Genomic DNA, 18,205 nt, shown 5'->3' on the forward strand with positions numbered 1-18,205 from the left:
AGAAATTAAAAAGGTTTAAAAATGGCTGACAAAATGGATGATCTAGCTTCTGAAATGAAATTAATTGGAATAAACAAAGGAACTGGTGACGACTTAAAATATGAGCGCCTAGACTCATTTAAATTTGACGATAATAATATTGGAAGCGGAGCCTTTGGAAAAGTGTTTAAAGCCCACCATCCTACCTACAATGATGTTGCTATCAAAATGTTAAAGAGTAGGTATGTGAACATTAAAAAATAAAATTAAACGTTAAAAACTAATCAGATTATCATTAGCACTATCTAAGGACAAATGCGAATTTGTATGGAATGTCGACGCACATAAGAAATTACCAATAAATATATGGAGAAGTGACCTTTTGGGTTCCCTTTCTATAAGTCTTAGTAAATCTTTTTGGAAATGTCATTTTGTACATCTTCCAACGTTTAAAGTTTTTTTCTTACAGAGATGAAGCTGAAAGAGAAGCCACACAAATGAAAAAACTCCAGCTTTATTCATGTCAAATTATTCATGTGTTATGTTTGGTCACTGATAACGACAAATTTGGAATTGTCATGGAATGGATGACACTTGGAAGTTTAAGATCTTTTCAACAAAGAGTAAAACACATCCCATGGGCTCTTAGAATGAGAATGTTGAAAGATATCGCAGAGGGAATGTACTTCCTTCATCATCAAAAACCTCCAATTGTTCACGGAGATTTAAAAGCTGAAAATATCTTTGTCAATGAGAAGTTAGTTGTAAAGGTATTGCTTTAGTTATTTTTCATTTATCTTTGCTTTATCTGTAGGCCTTCTACCCCCACACTGATTTTTAAATTAGTGACTTTTAGGTGTTAGTGAACACGTGAATGAAGTCCATGTCCAAATGGGTTGTACTCAACTGTTACATATAAAGTGATAACATAAATTACTGACATTACAAATAAATACATTTATAAAAGATTTTCCATGATCGCCCAAAAAACTTATTAGCTTATTTCCATTGGTATTCTTTTATAATCTAAAATATAAACGTTACAAAGTATTGCATTAAACATAAATATAACAACAAGAATAATATATATATATAAAACAAGTTAATTAAAAAGACTACAATTTACTTATAGTTATTTGGATGAACAGAAATGTGATTTTACATTTTTCTTAAAATTACTTTTCAATTTGCTGAATGGATTGAGGTAGGTTATTCCATGCCTTTTTGCTTTGTATATGTGTTTTGATATATTTTCAATGGATAATAATTTTTAGTATATTACTGAAAGTGCCTATAATTTTTACAATACATATTTTAGATTGGTGATTTAGGACTTTCAAGAAGTATGGCTTCAGTAATGGACGTACCAGATAAAGCTGGTACACCAACTCACATGCCTCCTGAATACTTTACAACTTTCTCTACCCGAAATGTTAAATGGGACGTTTATAGTTTCGCAATTTTGCAGTATGAAATTGGAAGTGGAGAAGAAGTGTACAAAGGTAGGTAGACTGTGAATTAGTATATAATTCAAGAGAAATCTATTTACACCCAAAAGCAAACAAGATTAGGAAAAACAAATGTAAAAATAAATTTGAATTACAAGTGCAATGTTCAAATGATTGGATAAATGCAGAATCAAATGAATATTATTTGGTACAGTTATTATAGTTGACAATTAATTACTTTCTTACTGTATTGGGTCTATACAATGAATAAGGTCTGCAGCCTAGTGCTTACACCGTGAGAAGCTTATTATACAACTACATACTAATTAATAATAAAGAAATCAATTCATATCATAAAACTGGACTCAGCTCATGTGTTACTTTGATATTTCCTCTATTAAATACTCAGCAAGAGTTCAACTGAACTTGTAAATTGTTAATTTAAATACTTTATTATGTAACGTTTGTCTTTTAGATGTTGATAAAGGCCGACTAGAAAAAAATATTGTGAAAGGAATACGTCTTCCAATTGAAGATCTGCCCAAAGACACGCCATCTGTTGTCAAGGAGTTGATAGAAGAGTGCTGGAAACATGAGCCTGATAAAAGACCAGACTTTGAAAGTTAGTTTTTGGTTATTCTATTTTCTACTTCTATGCATGAACCCCAACATGAACAGGAAAACTCTGATAGAGATGCAACTGCTATTAACAAGCAGATTTAAATATCTACAAAACTTTGCATTGAAAACAAAGGCTTCTTCTATCTATTGTTTTTAGTTTAATTTCATTTCATTTTTAGATATAAAAACAAGAATTCAACAGGTATATAGCAATGTTTTTTGGAAGTTGATACATGAAGCCTACAGAATTTGTCAAGAACAGTTATCACAGGTAGGCCAAGATATCATGTAATTTTTGGATGAAATGGGCGTACTTGCTTACAGTTAGTGATGAGTAATCACTTTACCGAATTTAGAGATCTTTAATGTACTTGTTACCTTTTTATTTCTTTTGCTCTATAGGAACAAATTGATATTAGACCAAAAAATAAAAAACCTGTTACAGATACAGATGAGCAAGATTCTCAAGGGCCACATAGTATTCGTGGTTCAGAAACTCACGGATCAGCAGAAACAAAGCCATCTACTACCCCCACAGTTAAAAGTAAGTAAAAACATAGTACCTGCTGTGCTTATAGTTGTTAAGGGAGATTACAATCTTCCATCTCCAACAAACGTGATATGTACTGTAGGTACCTTTATGATAAACTTAGTTGCCAAATACATTACATTTTTGATTGTCTCATATCCTTTTAATCTATTTATAGATGGCACCCGACCAATTGATGTTGATGTTATATTTTGTATCAAGAGAAAGCTTAAACCAGAAAATTTTACAGATTTTGGAAATGTACTTGGATTATCAGATGACATTAGTACAATTAAGTATGACTATGACAGGTATGGCTTTCAAGAACAGGTTTACCAACTCATCTCAAAATGGAAGCAAAAATTTGGAGCCCCAACAGTTAATGATATCGCCAAATGTTTGTCCAAAATTGACAGAGTTGATATTATACATGAATTAAATAAACTACCTATAGTATAATATACCTAGAGACCCATGTCTACTTTTTTTTTAAAATGTGTCAGTTTTTGTTGAAAGTACTTAAATACACAGATTGTAATCAATATCATCCTCTGTTTATCATATGCATGATGTTTATGTAGAGCATCCTGTATATATGTTTGTCTTGTGAATGGGATTGCCACCTTTGAGAAGGATAGTGAATGAATTCATTTGTGGTTATCCTTGGCAATTTGCCTAAAATGAGACTAATAAAAAATCAAAATTTTGATTTTTTATTCTCATTTTAGGCAAATTGCCAAGGATAACCACAAAAAAAAATCCATTATTTGTAATAAGACTGAAAATAAGAAACAATACAAGTTGTCTTATTGGCAATTTACGAAGGTATATCTTTTATGTCAAAAACTGCGTACTACCCACTTTTTGTTTAATTTTGAAAGAATAATATGCCAATTAATACTGTTAAGAAAATACTGTAGATAAACATTTTTTTCAATGTATTTAATTCTTCTACATTTGGCAATCTAAAAATAGCAATGATAACAACTAATTACTCATTATAATTATATTACCGTAATTATAATTATTATAAGTTGATAATTTTATATGACAATAAATTACACTCGTTTCCATAAGTGTATATACTATCTAAAATATTTAGTGTTTTATTGTTGTAAGTGCTTAAATTGTAAAGAAAAAGTAAGTCATGTTTTCATATTTTTTTTTTTTTAAACAATATTTGGTCAGTGCCCTTATTAATTGTTATTTACTGGACGGTATCATATTTTATATTATTTGTTCTTGGATTGTGCTAATTTTTTATATTTGCAAAAATAAATTATAAAATATAATGAAAATTTAGTTCATCAATTTACTTTGAATGTGACATGTTGTATACAGTATTTAAAAGCTGAGTTAATTAACCACAATAGCGCCCTTATCGTGGTTTTGTGCACCAATCACAGCTGCTCTGCAGGCAGGTGGTGTGTATGTGTATTATACGGCCGGTGTAAGATTGAAATGTGTCCATCATTCAAAAGTGTCCGGGTGGACACTTTTCAGCATTGGATAGTGTCCAATTGCATGTTTCAACGGGTTCGCGGGCGTTTTCCAACAATTTAATGCTGTCCGGCGCGTTTAATAATGTCTGACCCTTGGATTGAATACCGTCCGTGGTTGAGATTTGAGATTCAGGTTTTGATCGTGATTGCGCATGCACTTGTCTTTTTTTAACGACCACTATTTGTTAATAATGCCAAACTAGTTTTTATTTTTCAAAGATAACTTGGCTTAAAACACCTCCAATTAGCGACCATTATATTATTTGGTATGAATAAAGACAAGAAGAATAAATAACAATATAATAATAATCATGTAATAAAAACAAGTAATTATACTGGTCCTCTTCCAATTAAAGAACACTTTAGTTTAGACACTTCCAATTAGCGACCATTTTTATTGTTTTGTATGAGTAAAGACAAGAGTAATAATAGTTTTTAATCATGTGACAAAAAACAAGTAATTGTACTGGTCCTCTTCCAATTAAAGATCACTTAAAAATAAACACTTCCAATTAGCGACCGTTTTATTATTTTGTATGAGTAAAGACAAGAATAATAAATAGTTTATAATCATGTGATAAAAAACAAGTAATTGTACTGGTCCTCTTCCAATTAAAGATCACTTAAATTTAAACACTTCCAATTAGCGACCGTTATTATTGTTTTGTATGAATAGAAACAAGAAGAATAAATAGATTTTAATCATGTGATAAAAAACAAGTAATTGTACTGGTCCTCTTCCAATTAAAGATCACTTTAATTTAAACACTTCCAATTAGCGACCGTTATATTATTTTGTATGAATAAAGGCAAGAATAATAAATAGATTTTAATCATATGACAAAAAAACAAGTAATTGTACTGGTCCTCTTTCAATTAAAGATCACTTTACTTTAAGACACTTCCATTTAGCGACCGTTATATTGTTTTGTATGAATAAAGGCAAGAATAATAAATAGATTTTAATCATATGACAAAAAAACAAGTAATTGTACTGGTCCTCTTTCAATTAAAGATCACTTTACTTTAAGACACTTCCAATTAGCGACCGTTATATTGTTTTGTATGAGTACAGACAAGAAGAATAAATAGATTTTAATCATGTGATAAAAAACAAATAATTGTACTGGTCCTCTTCCAATTAAAGGTCACTTTACTGTAAGACACTTCCAATTAGCGACCGTTATATTATTTTGTATGAGTACAGACAAGAAGAATAAATAGATTTTAATCATGTGATAAAAAACAAGTAATTGTACTGGTCCTCTTCCAATGAAAGATCACTTTACTTTAAGACACTTCCAATTAGCGACCGTTATATTATTTTTTATGAATAAAAACATGAAGCATAAATAGTTTATAATCATGTGATATAAAATAAGTAATTGTACTGGTCTTCTTCCAATTAAAGATCACTTTACTTTAAGACACTTCCAATTAGCGACCGTTATATTATTTTGTATGAGTACAGACAATTAGAAGAATAAATAGATTTTAATCATGTAATAAAAAACAAGTAATTGTACTGGTCCTCTTCCAATGAAAGATCACTTTACTTTAAAACACTTCCAATTAGCGACCGTTATATTATTTTGTATGAGTACAGACAAGAAGAATAAATAGATTTTAATCATGTAATAAAAAACAAGTAATTGTACTGGTCCTCTTCCAATGAAAGATCACTTTACTTTAAAACACTTCCATTTAGCGACCGTTATATTATTTTGTATGAGTACAGACAAGAAGAATAAATAGATTTTAATCATGTGATAAAAAAACAAGTAATTGTACTGGTCCTCTTCCAATTAAAGATCACTTTACTTTAAGACACTTCCAATTAGCGACCGTTATATTATTTTGTATGAGTACAGACAAGAATAATAAATAGATTTTAATCATGTGATAAAAAATAAGTAATTGTACTGGTCCTCTTCCAATTAAAGGTCACTTTACTTCAAGAAACTTCCATTTAGCGACCGTTATATTATTTTGTATGAATAAAGACAAGAATAATAAATAGTTTATAATCATGTGATATAAAATAAGTAATTGTACGGGTACTCTTCCAATTAAAGGTCACTTTACTGTAAGACACTTCCAATTAGCGACCGTTATATTATTTTGTATGAGTACAGACAAGAAGAATAAATAGATTTTAATCATGTGATAAAAAACAAGTAATTGTACTGGTCCTCTTCCAATGAAAGATCACTTTACTTTAAGACACTTCCAATTAGCGACCGTTATATTATTTTTTATGAATAAAAACAAGAAGCATAAATAGTTTATAATCATGTGATATAAAATAAGTAATTGTACTGGTCCTCTTCCAATTAAAGGTCACTTTACTGTAAGACACCTCCAATTAGCGACCGTTATATTATTTTGTATGAGTACAGACAATTAGAAGAATAAATAGATTTTAATCATGTGATAAAAAACAAGTAATTGTACTGGTCCTCTTCCAATGAAAGATCACTTTACTTTAAGACACTTCCATTTAGCGACCGTTATATTATTTTGTATGAGTACAGACAAGAAGAATAAATAGATTTTAATCATGTGATAAAAAACAAGTAATTGTACTGGTCCTCTTCCAATTAAAGGTCACTTTACTGTAAGACACTTCCAATTAGCGACCGTTATATTATTTTGTATGAGTACAGACAAGAAGAATAAATAGATTTTAATCATGTGATAAAAAACAAGTAATTGTACTGGTCCTCTTCCAATTAAAGATCACTTTACTTTAAGACACTTCCAATTAGCGACCGTTATATTATTTTGTATGAGTACAGACAAGAAGAATAAATAGATTTTAATCATGTGATATAAAATAAGTAATTGTACTGGTCCTCTTCCAATTAAAGGTCACTTTACTGTAAGACACTTCCATTTAGCGACCGTTATATTATTTTGTATGAGTACAGACAAGAAGAATAAATAGATTTTATTCATGTGATAAAAAACAAGTAATTGTACTGGTCCTCTTCCAATGAAAGATCACTTTACTTTAAAACACTTCCAATTAGCGACCGTTATATTATTTTTTATGAATAAAAACAAGAAGCATAAATAGTTTATAATCATGTGATATAAAATAAGTAATTGTACTGGTCCTCTTCCAATTAAAGGTCACTTTACTGTAAGACACCTCCAATTAGCGACCGTTATATTATTTTGTATGAGTACAGACAATTAGAAGAATAAATAGATTTTAATCATGTGATAAAAAACAAGTAATTGTACTGGTCCTCTTCCAATGAAAGATCACTTTACTTTAAGACACTTCCATTTAGCGACCGTTATATTATTTTGTATGAGTACAGACAAGAAGAATAAATAGATTTTAATCATGTGATAAAAAACAAGTAATTGTACTGGTCCTCTTCCAATTAAAGATCACTTTACTTTAAGACACTTCCAATTAGCGACCGTTATATTATTTTGTATGAGTACAGACAAGAAGAATAAATAGATTTTAATCATGTGATAAAAAATAAGTAATTGTACTGGTCCTTTTCCAATTAAAGGTCACTTTACTTTAAGACACTTCCATTTAGCGACCGTTATATTATTTTGTATGAATAAAGACAAGAAGAATAAATACTAGTTAAGACAAGAAGAATAAATAGTTTATAATCATGTGATAAAAAACAAGTAATTGTACGGGTCCTCTTCCAATTATAGATCACTTTAGTTTAAACACTTCCAATTAGCGACCGTTATATTATTTTGTACGAGTAAAGACAAGAAGAATAAATAGTTTACTTGTTTAATCCCCAATCAATTAAAAGTTGCACCTTTTTATAATCAACACGATATAGCTGATCTCTTGAAAAAACATAATCAGTTTTACTGAAGTATTATGTTAATTGGTACATTGATCGTCACATCGAGAATATGGTAGGGGTGTCACACTATGTGCGTCTAGGGTGAATGCAAAGATAATGACATCGATATAGCGCCACATCAACACGTTTTTATGCACCTTTGGTGTAAGTATTTATTTTAGTATTTTGTCCTTAAATCAGAATTTATATTCAAAGAAAAAATGACTTGTTATGTAAAAAAACAACAATTCGGTATCTGGAATCTTAAAATTAATGTATCTATAAAAATAATTAATATGGGATAGGCCTGAGACCTCATACATTTGTTAATAGGGCTACTTTATTGAACCTTCATTTTATCGGATGTTATAAGAACGCTTGCTTCAACCGATTCTTTTTTTGAACAGCATTTTGTTTAAAGGCGATTGTGTTATTTTCAATGTTTAATAAACTTCTGGAATTTCAGAGAAACCCATTTTAATAAACAAAAGCTTCTTATAAAATGTGCTTACTGGATAATGTTTCATACATGTTTGGCTGGTTCAAATTTACTTTACTTTTGCTTTTCCGCTACTCCCCTGTTATACTATATATTTGTTGTTATGTAGAAAGATTGAAAATAAATTCATTCATTCATTCTTCTTTTATTTCGGAAAAAAAAAATTCTCCATAGTTCAGTAACAACAAGTGTACATTATTGTAAATATAACAAATACATATACATATATATATATATATATAATATATATGTATTTGTTATATTTACAATAATGTACACTTGTTACTGTCTGTATATATATATATATATATATATGTATTGTGTTCCAACCGTACCACGCCGAGAATGTTAAAGGGTCGTTATCCGGTCGAGTTAAAGAACAATACCATGAAAGCCCCAGTGGTCTAATGGTTAGGGCAACTGCATATCAAGCCGACGGTCCGAGTTCGAGCCTCGGTTGGGGCGACTTTTTCTCATTCTCTCAGATTTCCTCATCTTTATCGTTTCAAAAATTAATTAAATCATTTTCAGTGTATCACCGGGCGGTTTGGAATTTATTTCTATGCCTGTTGTGTTTACAACTGAGGACTAGTGCTGTTCCGCCGTACCACGCCGAGAATGTTAAAGAGTCGCTATCCAATCGAGTTCGAACCGTGAAAGCCCCAGTGGTCTAACGGTTAGGACATCTGCATATCAAGCAGGCGGTCCGAGTTCGAGTCTCGGTTGGGGCGACTTTAACTCATTCTCACAGATTTCCTCATCTTTATCGTTTCAAATTAATTAATTAAATTTCAGTATATTACCGGGCGGTTTAGAATTAATGTTCTATGCTACATAGTCACGTGGTTAGAACAATAGTTTCATATATCTACTATGTAGATTGGATGAAGGAAAAGCAAATTCATGAATACATTACAAATAAATGTATGAATTGTGAATTACAAAAATATTAAATGTTGTTGTCTTGTCAGAATGAGTTGTAAATATGAACGAGTTTTGTAAACATAAATTATATATCATTGATCATTACTTATATTAACAGGATAAAATAATAATAGTGTAATAATAATGAACAATAGTTACAGAAAAATATTTATTTATTTATTTATTTATTGCTATTAAAACTTGTTTCAGTAAGTGTGTTTGTATTTATTTTACTTTGTTATTGATCATCATTGGTCTGGCTACCAATACATTGGAAGCACGCAAGCCTCGCTACCACGTCAAGGTTGATGATCATAGCGAGGGTAGGTTGCACGTTTGTATGTGCCCCTTTGACCAAAGAAAACATATTATAGAAGAAAATTGCATAACATTATGAAACAGAATCATATGAGTTGTAAATATGAAAAAGTTTTTTAAACATAAAAATACAATAAAAATAAACACTAGTTACAATCTAATTCACGTACTTTTACCTTACCGGACCTTTAGTCGCGTTATTCTTTTATACAATCTGCTTTTTAATTAATTTTTTAATCCTTGTAGCGATCAAAGCAGGGCGCATGACACATCATTGCATGTTTACACTGGACACACTGTATTTGATCTGTTGTTACCTTCCATTAGACCCCTTGAGCCTTTGACGTACTTATGCTCAGATATTCGTCTTCCGTTGATTCAATGAAAGATGGTGACGCTTTAATTAGCCGCTGTGGTGAATCTATGTTCTTCTTTCTGGTCCGACAAATACAATTGGTATTTCTTCGTCGATGAGTTTCAGACAAAGCCGACAATCTCCTCTTGACGGAAGCACCTGTAAAAAATCAAAGCATTAACGAAACTTACCTCTATAAGGTAAACAAATACCCTTTTCACCATTTAATGCTTCTGTGTATGTTGAGATTACCGGTCATAGGTAGGCCTACAGTTAAAGAGTGACGTTGTATGAATCAACATATAATTGTCCAGGTACTTCATTGTTGCTCTGATGAATCCTTTCCGGGAAATGTTCCATGTCACAAAGCAAATTGAATATATTTGGATCGATATCATCTTTTAGATGGTTGACTGCTTCAATGTCATAATGTGTGTCCGTGAATTCAGATACGTATATAACGTCCATAATGCCTTCGGAACGCATTACCGCTTCATCTTCGTAATTATCTACCAGAGCAGCATTGAGGGTCACATCGGATACAATATCCCAGTATTTCCGTGCAAGGTGGTTTTTGATTGGTGCGTATGGTGTACGAGTGTATTTTAATTCAGCGTCATAAGTTTTCTTGTCTACATCCAGGACAGGCTCAAAGTGTGCACATAAGTTTGATAGGTAGATGTTTCTTTCAGATACTAAATCACCAAACTGATTACTTATTGGTGCATATTTCAACCATTCATAATGTGGAAGCCCTTTCCTTCTTCCATATTTACTGTAAACATAAACATTCGTATTTGACATGGTCGCAAATGCCATGATTTCGATGTCCGAACCCCATGTCCCATATTCCCCCATTCTCGTGTCTTCCACGTATCGTTCAAATGATCTGGATTCAATTTTTTCAAATAGGTTTTTGTTCATGGACATATAGTTTAGTATGTAATCCCGTACAACTACATGGTAGTTCTGGACACCAAAGAGAATATAACTCAAAGCCCTAAAAAGACAGTTGCCGTCCCCTCTCATATTAACAACTTTAGTAGGCCTGGCTGCCTTGTCCATTTCACATTTTAAGTGAGTTTTGTGAAAATTTTTGACATTGATACCAAATGGTGCTGCCTTTTCAAGCTGCCAATTGGCATCGACAGGAAAGAATAACTTTCTTGAAGTTTTCGTGTTGAGGTATACCACATCACTATCAGATACAGGCCTACTGTTGTCATGGTCATCATCCGGTGCGACATTATCATTGTCTAATGTAGGTATGTTATCGTGATTATCCAGTGTGATATCATCGTTCTTGGATGTAGGTATGTTAATGTGATCATCCGGTGTGATATCATAATTCTTGGATGTAGGTCTGTTATCGTTATCATCAACATTCTTGGATGTAGGTATGTTAATAATGTGATCATCCGGTGTGATATCACCATTCTTGGATGTAGGTATGTTATCATGGTGCGTTACTTCAGGTGGGATGTCTGGCGTTCGCTTTCGTTTCTTTGGAGGGAGATGCTTATCATTGGTATTACATTTCTGTTTAGTGCTTGATGATGGACAGTTCAAAGAGGTTGTTTTATCGGACTTGTAATGTCTGATCTTGTTTCCGTTAACAATAGCCCTTCTTCCTTTTAGTCGATATGTATTGTGAGTGAGGACTTTTTCTATAATATATGGACCAGTCCATCGAGCATTAAGTTTGCCTCCCTTTCTTGACAAATTTCTGGAATTCTGCAAGAGCACTTGATCTCCTGCATAGTACGTGTTGCTTTTAACACCAGCATCATGATAATGTTTTTGCTTTTTCTGTGCTTTTTTGATATTTTCTGATGCCTTTCTCCTTGAATCTTTGAGTTTCAAAAAAGCGTCCACTCTTATTTTTAAAGGAACAGTTCCGGATATGTCATCTTTATTAGACGAAACGATGGGAATACGTAATTCTACAGGCAACACAGCCTTTCTACCGTAAACTAATGAGAATGGGTCACATTTCGTAGACTTGTGCTCGGATGTTCTGTAGGCAAACAACACGTATGGGAGTTGTATATCCCAGTCATTTTGGTCTGCGTTGGTCAACGTCATAAGCATTGTGCAAAGTGTTCTGTTAAAGCGCTCCGTTTGCCCGCCTGTTTGAGGATGGTATGGTGAGGCAACTCTGTGGTCTACCCCAATCAGCTTACAGAAGCTGTCATTCAGCTCATTACAAAACTCTCTACCCTGGTCTGTAATCAATATAGAAGGTGTTCCATGTCTGCAGACAAAATCAATAAAAGATCTCAGCACTGTTTTAGCAGATTTATCTGGAATTGCATCAGCTTCCACCCATTTGGTAAGGTACTCCGTAAATACAAGTAAGTACCGATTACCTGAAACACAGCAAATAATAATATAATAAGCCGTAATAATAGTAGTGTCAAAATGTCATGATGAGATGTACAACACCCGAACTGTACGAATGAAATAACAATAATAATAACAATATTAATATCAATAAATATAATAAGAACAAGAACAATAATAATATCGTGGATTTACATAGCGCCTAATGTTGTAAAACCTCTATGCGCTGAACAGTATTACCCCAGTCATGGTTTGGATCAAATTAAAACAGGCAGAAATAAAGATTATTACAGTATAGCCATAATCGATGTAAATCCGGTGACAATAATAAGAGCATCTGATTCTTGGTAAATCTAGTTTTTGTTGACAGTGTAAAAAAGAGAACTGTCATAATTTTAGTTTAGTTAACAATTTCAAGAAACCTCACAGAAATTGCGCTTGTGCCTTTACAATAATAAATTTAAGTTCAGCCCTATTACAATAAAGGCCGAACAGAACTAATTATTAACTGTAATTTTAGGCCCTGAAGAATGAATTACAAAGTTTTCTGAACGTATTTCATTCATGTCTTCTTGCTTTTTACTTTTACGTTTTGATTTAGCTTTTTTATCCAGTCACAGCATTTTTGTTTTTCAGTAATTTGTCATGAGATACCTTACCATTTTCTGTCTTTACCAAAGGCCCAACAATATCCATACCGATCTGTCTGAAAGCAGTATCTGTTACGGGTATAGGTTGAAGTGGCACTTTTGCTTTTTTTAAAACTTCTTTCCGTTGGCACTGATCACAGGCGGCTATAAAATTACGAACACCATCAAATGACCCCTTCCAATAATACCTTTCGCGTATCTTTTTCCAACTGTTAAAAAAAAAAAAAAATGTGTTTATTGTATTGATGATATTCAATCTCTTTGTAGGTTTACTATTGACCTTAAAACTGTATTATGGATTCTTTAAATATTTTAATTTTATTTTGTTTTTTAATATTATTTATTATTTATTACCGCAGTTCACATCACCATTCTCATCAATGCATTATAATAACATTACAGTTTGGCGTTCCATATATTTTAACTTTTCGTTTAAGGCAAGCACTGGGCACAACTGATTAATTAACTTTTAATATTTATCTATGTTTCTAGTTTTTTTATTTGACAATGATAAATGAATATTGAAAAGGGAAAAGATACCTTCTATGAAAAATGTCCATCAGTCCGTGATGATTCCGTGTCACATTGTACCAGGGAGATTTACATCTCCCTGATTGTACCGTGTTTACATTCTAAATACCCCCATATAAACTTCAAATTGAGTGCAGCCTCCCATACAAAATAACTACGCCCTCAATCTGGTAATAATTCACTCAGGCAATAAAAAACTAACTTGAAAAGTATAAATAATTAATTGTCCTACTAGAATTATTGTGTACGCTTGGTGAATGTGCGACAGAGTAGATATAAAAATCGCCACTTTTTTTTTTAAATAAACAAGGGGAAATATATACGTTTTAACACTACATACTGGTTAAATTTATTTATTTTTAAAATGTAGAGGACACCCTATTAAGGAAACCGGGTACTTTTTAGTGAGCCACAATGGTAGATTGCGAGAGGTAGTGGTCCTTTAAAATAGGTGGTCACTTACGAAAGATGTGGTCGATAAGGGAGGTGGTCGCTTACGATATGTGATCGATTATGAGAAGCGGTCTCCTAACAGAGAGGTCGTTTATTAGAAGTGGTCACTTAAGAGAGGTGATTTATACAAGAGTTGGTATATTATGAGAAGCGGTCCATTTAGAGATATGGTGGTCTTCTAAAAGAGATCATCACTTACGAGAGGCGGTCGAAAATAAAAAGCGGTCGCTTACGAGAGTTGTGGTTGTTAAGAGAGGTGGTCGCTTACTACGAGAGGTGGTCGATTATGAGAAGCGGTCCATAATGAGAGGATGTGATCACTTACAATAGTTGGTCGATTATGGGAAGCGATCCCTTAACAGAGACGATGGCCGTTTAATAGAGGTGGTCACCCAAAAAAGTTGTCGTTACGAGAGAGGAAGTCGATTATGAGAAACGGTCCCTTAAAAGAGTTGGTTGCTTACGATGTGTGGTCGTTTTAGAAAGTTGGTCGGTTACGAGACGTGGATAGATGGATAGCTAAGTAAACAGATGCATTTGCACATGATTTAGACATTTAGGTTTGTAAAATATATATTTTCTACATTAGCTGGCGATAGTCCTACATTAGCTGGGATGCAATTTTCGTTCCTACATTCGTTGTTGATCGTTCTACATGGTGTTAATTTTTTTCATTACATAAGCTGCAGGTGGTTTTACTCCATTACCGGGGGATTGGAAACTAGTTTTGTTATTGAAAATGCGTTTTTTTTAAAGAAGTATTCCCTAAAAAAAAATGTAATAATCCACTTTAAAGTTACATAATAAAAGTCTTCTTCCTTACCTTTTTTTTTGTCAAATTGTGTTTTCTTTCATAAGTATACATTTTAAACGAACGAAAGTTAATACTGATATGGCTTTTTGCATTATGAATGAGCAACTAATATTGAACATATTTATTATACCAAGACCTGAATAAGTTTTCATTCGGGAAGTATTTGTATCACTATTTAAAACTAAGATATCTCTCATGAGGGATATCTCTATATTACTTACTTACCAAGATATTTAGAATGGAAGATTCTTGTCCCATTCGGAATATCACAAGTGGATTTTTTTCTGTGTTAGTTATGCAGTGGGCACGTGTAGAGTACCGTATATGAACTGTTATAAAACTAAAACATTACTATTATAGATAGAGCTAGTTGTACTGTATTCTTCTTGGTTTTTCGAGGTGTAATAAGCCTACAAAAAAATATCTATTAACATAGATATTTCTTTTAAAAAGTAAGACATCTTAGTTTTCAATTGAAATAATCTATCTTTATTAAAAGAGATATCTTAATTTTGAACTAAAGATATATGCGTTGTGTAGCACTGTGTAAATTATATAATAATAATCTGTCAAATTATTGAAACAGTGCTCATATTCGGAACATTTTTGATTAATTATTGAATGCCAATATATGTTTTGTATTTTTTACATGTGATATTTTATGTTCAACTTCAATATATTTATACAATTAATTGCGATAATATATTGAGTAGAAATTATTATCGACTTAACATATTTTTCATTCATGGAGGTATAAAAATATGTTTGAATCTATATATAAAATACTAACTTCATAATGTACACGGTCATTATACATTTTTCAATTGATAAGTATTAGTTATTATTCATTTAATTCATTCATTTAATCATTTGTTTCGAATTCTGTGGTCCACAGAAAGTAAAATTACGTATAAAATCATTTAAAAACAATGCTGTACTAATTACTAATACTCATCTCAGGATGGCATTCCACCTGGCCAAACATATAAACAGTTTTAAAGTCACCCAGAAACTTATCGAAGCTTATATATTATTTAATTGACAAACTTTAAACTTACGTTTTGTTGACACCCAAGTGACCACCATGTGCCTGCTTATGGATACTGTTTAACACTTCGTTTTTTTCTTTCGGTAACAATACACGCAACAATCTACCAGAATGTTGTTTGTAATACAAGATATCACGAAGAATTGTAAAGTTCTTGGCTTTCCGTCGCAAACTTCGTTTTAATATTTCAGAATAATTTACAGGATAAACGTTGTTTTGTAGATAGTTTCTCAAGGCATCAAACTCATGATCGGCCATAATCATGATAATAAGTAAAAATAGAAAGAAGGCAGATTGTAACGAACAACACCGTGATTGGAACTTTGCAAGCAAAGTGAATGATTTTTTAAATGTAGGAGGTTTTGAACAAACATTGAGCCAATCAGCTTCTTGCTACATTTGTTTTAACCAATTGCCGATTAGAAGAAAGAGCAAACAGTTTTGTCAGGTGTAGGCCTATAATTTAAACTTTGTGCCTTAAGTGGATGTCACGAACTCCTTTTACGTATGTTTCCGAGCGGTTGAAAATACTTTAGAAACTCCCTTGTGACATAAAAGTATACACACCAAATTCACAAAGTTGTAAAATAACTCAAAAACAAATCTTTAATTTCAATCAACTTCAACTTTCAACAACCCAGTAAGCATTTTAAACAACAGCTTCACAATAACTTTTACAATCTAATATCCAACCTCTAATATCCAACAACATGACAATAGTTTTACATCCCTTTATATACAAGATGTTCCTATCCTTCTATATCATTCTTTATACTTCTTATTCTATTTGATTACAGTTTCTATTAATAGCATACTGGAATGTTCCTGATTGTTATTATATTAATTATACATGATGTCTTAAATGTAAACATCTTATTCTAGAATGTTCATGGTTAGGGAATGGTAATTTATTACAGTGGCAAGTACACAAAAAATGAGAGAAAAAAACTATTGGAGGGAAATGCCATTTATTAAATTAAATTTCGAAGATACTCTTATTGGTAAACGCTTCAGTCGTTCTATTACACAATAAATAGCACATTCAGATAGGAGTATAAAATATAATCATATAGTTATTCTTTATTACATATTATACGTTCATCTCAAATTATATTATAATATTAATTGAAATTGTATTTAAATTTGTATCCGTTTTTGTCGACAGGACCACAATGCAAAACAAATATTTCTACTTGATTGTGTATAATCCTGTATAAATATGTTGTTAAATAAATAAAATAATATTAAATAGTAATCTACGTAAAATAATATTATAGTACATAAGTTCGTATTAAAACCGTTCAGGCTATGAGGCAACCCCCGCTCCCTGTATATTAAATAGAAACATTTTTTATAATACTTATACTAGAATCATATACTAATTTATTTAGTTATTTTTTAAAATAAGAGAATTAAATTACGTAACATACTGTGGTATATAATTCTTGTAATGAAATCATATTCATGGTAAGCGTAATCTTAATTTGAGATATGGCAAGTTCGCACCCCTTCTCCTGACAAATAACAGATGACAGTTAACACGACTACCGGTAATTAATATCTCCCGAGAGCCGCTGTTTTGAGGTTGACCTGACAATTGTGGCCTGAGTTATGGGACATTACCCTTGCTGGACATCTGGTAAAAATAAATACTGATTATGCTGCCACTTTAGTACACAAAACAATAAATAAAAAAAAATAAAAAAACACAACTTGTGGCATTTCCTTTACACTAGTCCCTGTTCAAAACCGCTAGTGTAGAAAACGGCAGCAAATGTCGTCGAAACTGTCAAATCCACCCATGTAGTAAAACCTAGAACTAGCTAATGTAGAAACACCAACAGTTATTTATTAAATAAAAATCAACATTAGCTAATATACAACTTAACAGGTAATGAAGTAACGAAAATTGCCTCACAGCTGATGTAGTTAATATCGCCAGCTAATAAAATAATAATTATATATTTTACAAACCTAAATGTCTAAATCATGTGCAAATGTATTTCTCTACTTAGTTTAGCTGTCAGTCTATCCACCTCTCGTAAGTGATCGGCTTTCAAAACGTAGCACTCTGATCGTAAGCAACTACCCTTGTTAGCGACCACCTTTGATATTTAAAAGGGACTACCTCTGTTAAAGGACCGCTTCTCACAATGGACAACTTCCTGAAGGGGTAACCTCCTCTCATAAGGGACTGCTTTTCATAAACTACCACCGCTCGTAGACGACCACTTCTTTTACCGACTACACCTCCCGTAAGTGACCACCTCAATAGAGGTGGTAATTTGCGAAAGGTGGTCGTTACGGATGGTAGTCGATTATGAGAAGTGGTCCCAGTGGAGAGGTGGACGTTTTTTT

General features: G+C 32.0%; 2 protein-coding genes across 2 annotated transcripts; one reads left to right on the forward strand and one right to left on the reverse strand.

The window, feature by feature from the left end:
* Positions 1–5: 5 nt before the first annotated feature.
* Positions 6–3,549, forward strand: LOC140057035 (receptor-interacting serine/threonine-protein kinase 3-like). The gene is made up of 7 exons (XM_072102575.1): positions 6–221; positions 449–749; positions 1,298–1,481; positions 1,903–2,049; positions 2,228–2,319; positions 2,451–2,592; positions 2,756–3,549. Exons 1-7 carry the CDS (start codon positions 22–24, stop codon positions 3,034–3,036), a joined length of 1,347 nt encoding a protein of 448 aa, XP_071958676.1. The 5' UTR covers positions 6–21; the 3' UTR covers positions 3,037–3,549.
* Positions 3,550–10,074: 6,525 nt separating this feature from the next.
* LOC140057739 (uncharacterized) lies at positions 10,075–16,274 on the reverse strand. Its single transcript, XM_072103461.1, has 4 exons — positions 15,858–16,274; positions 13,011–13,210; positions 10,327–12,377; positions 10,075–10,167 (listed from the first exon to the last, which is right to left on the reverse strand). Exons 1-4 carry the CDS (start codon positions 16,109–16,111, stop codon positions 10,075–10,077), a joined length of 2,598 nt encoding a protein of 865 aa, XP_071959562.1. The 5' UTR covers positions 16,112–16,274.
* Positions 16,275–18,205: the final 1,931 nt, after the last annotated feature.

Source organism: Antedon mediterranea, chromosome 8 (genome assembly GCF_964355755.1).
Source record: "Antedon mediterranea chromosome 8, ecAntMedi1.1, whole genome shotgun sequence".
Classification (NCBI taxonomy): domain Eukaryota; kingdom Metazoa; phylum Echinodermata; class Crinoidea; order Comatulida; family Antedonidae; genus Antedon; species Antedon mediterranea.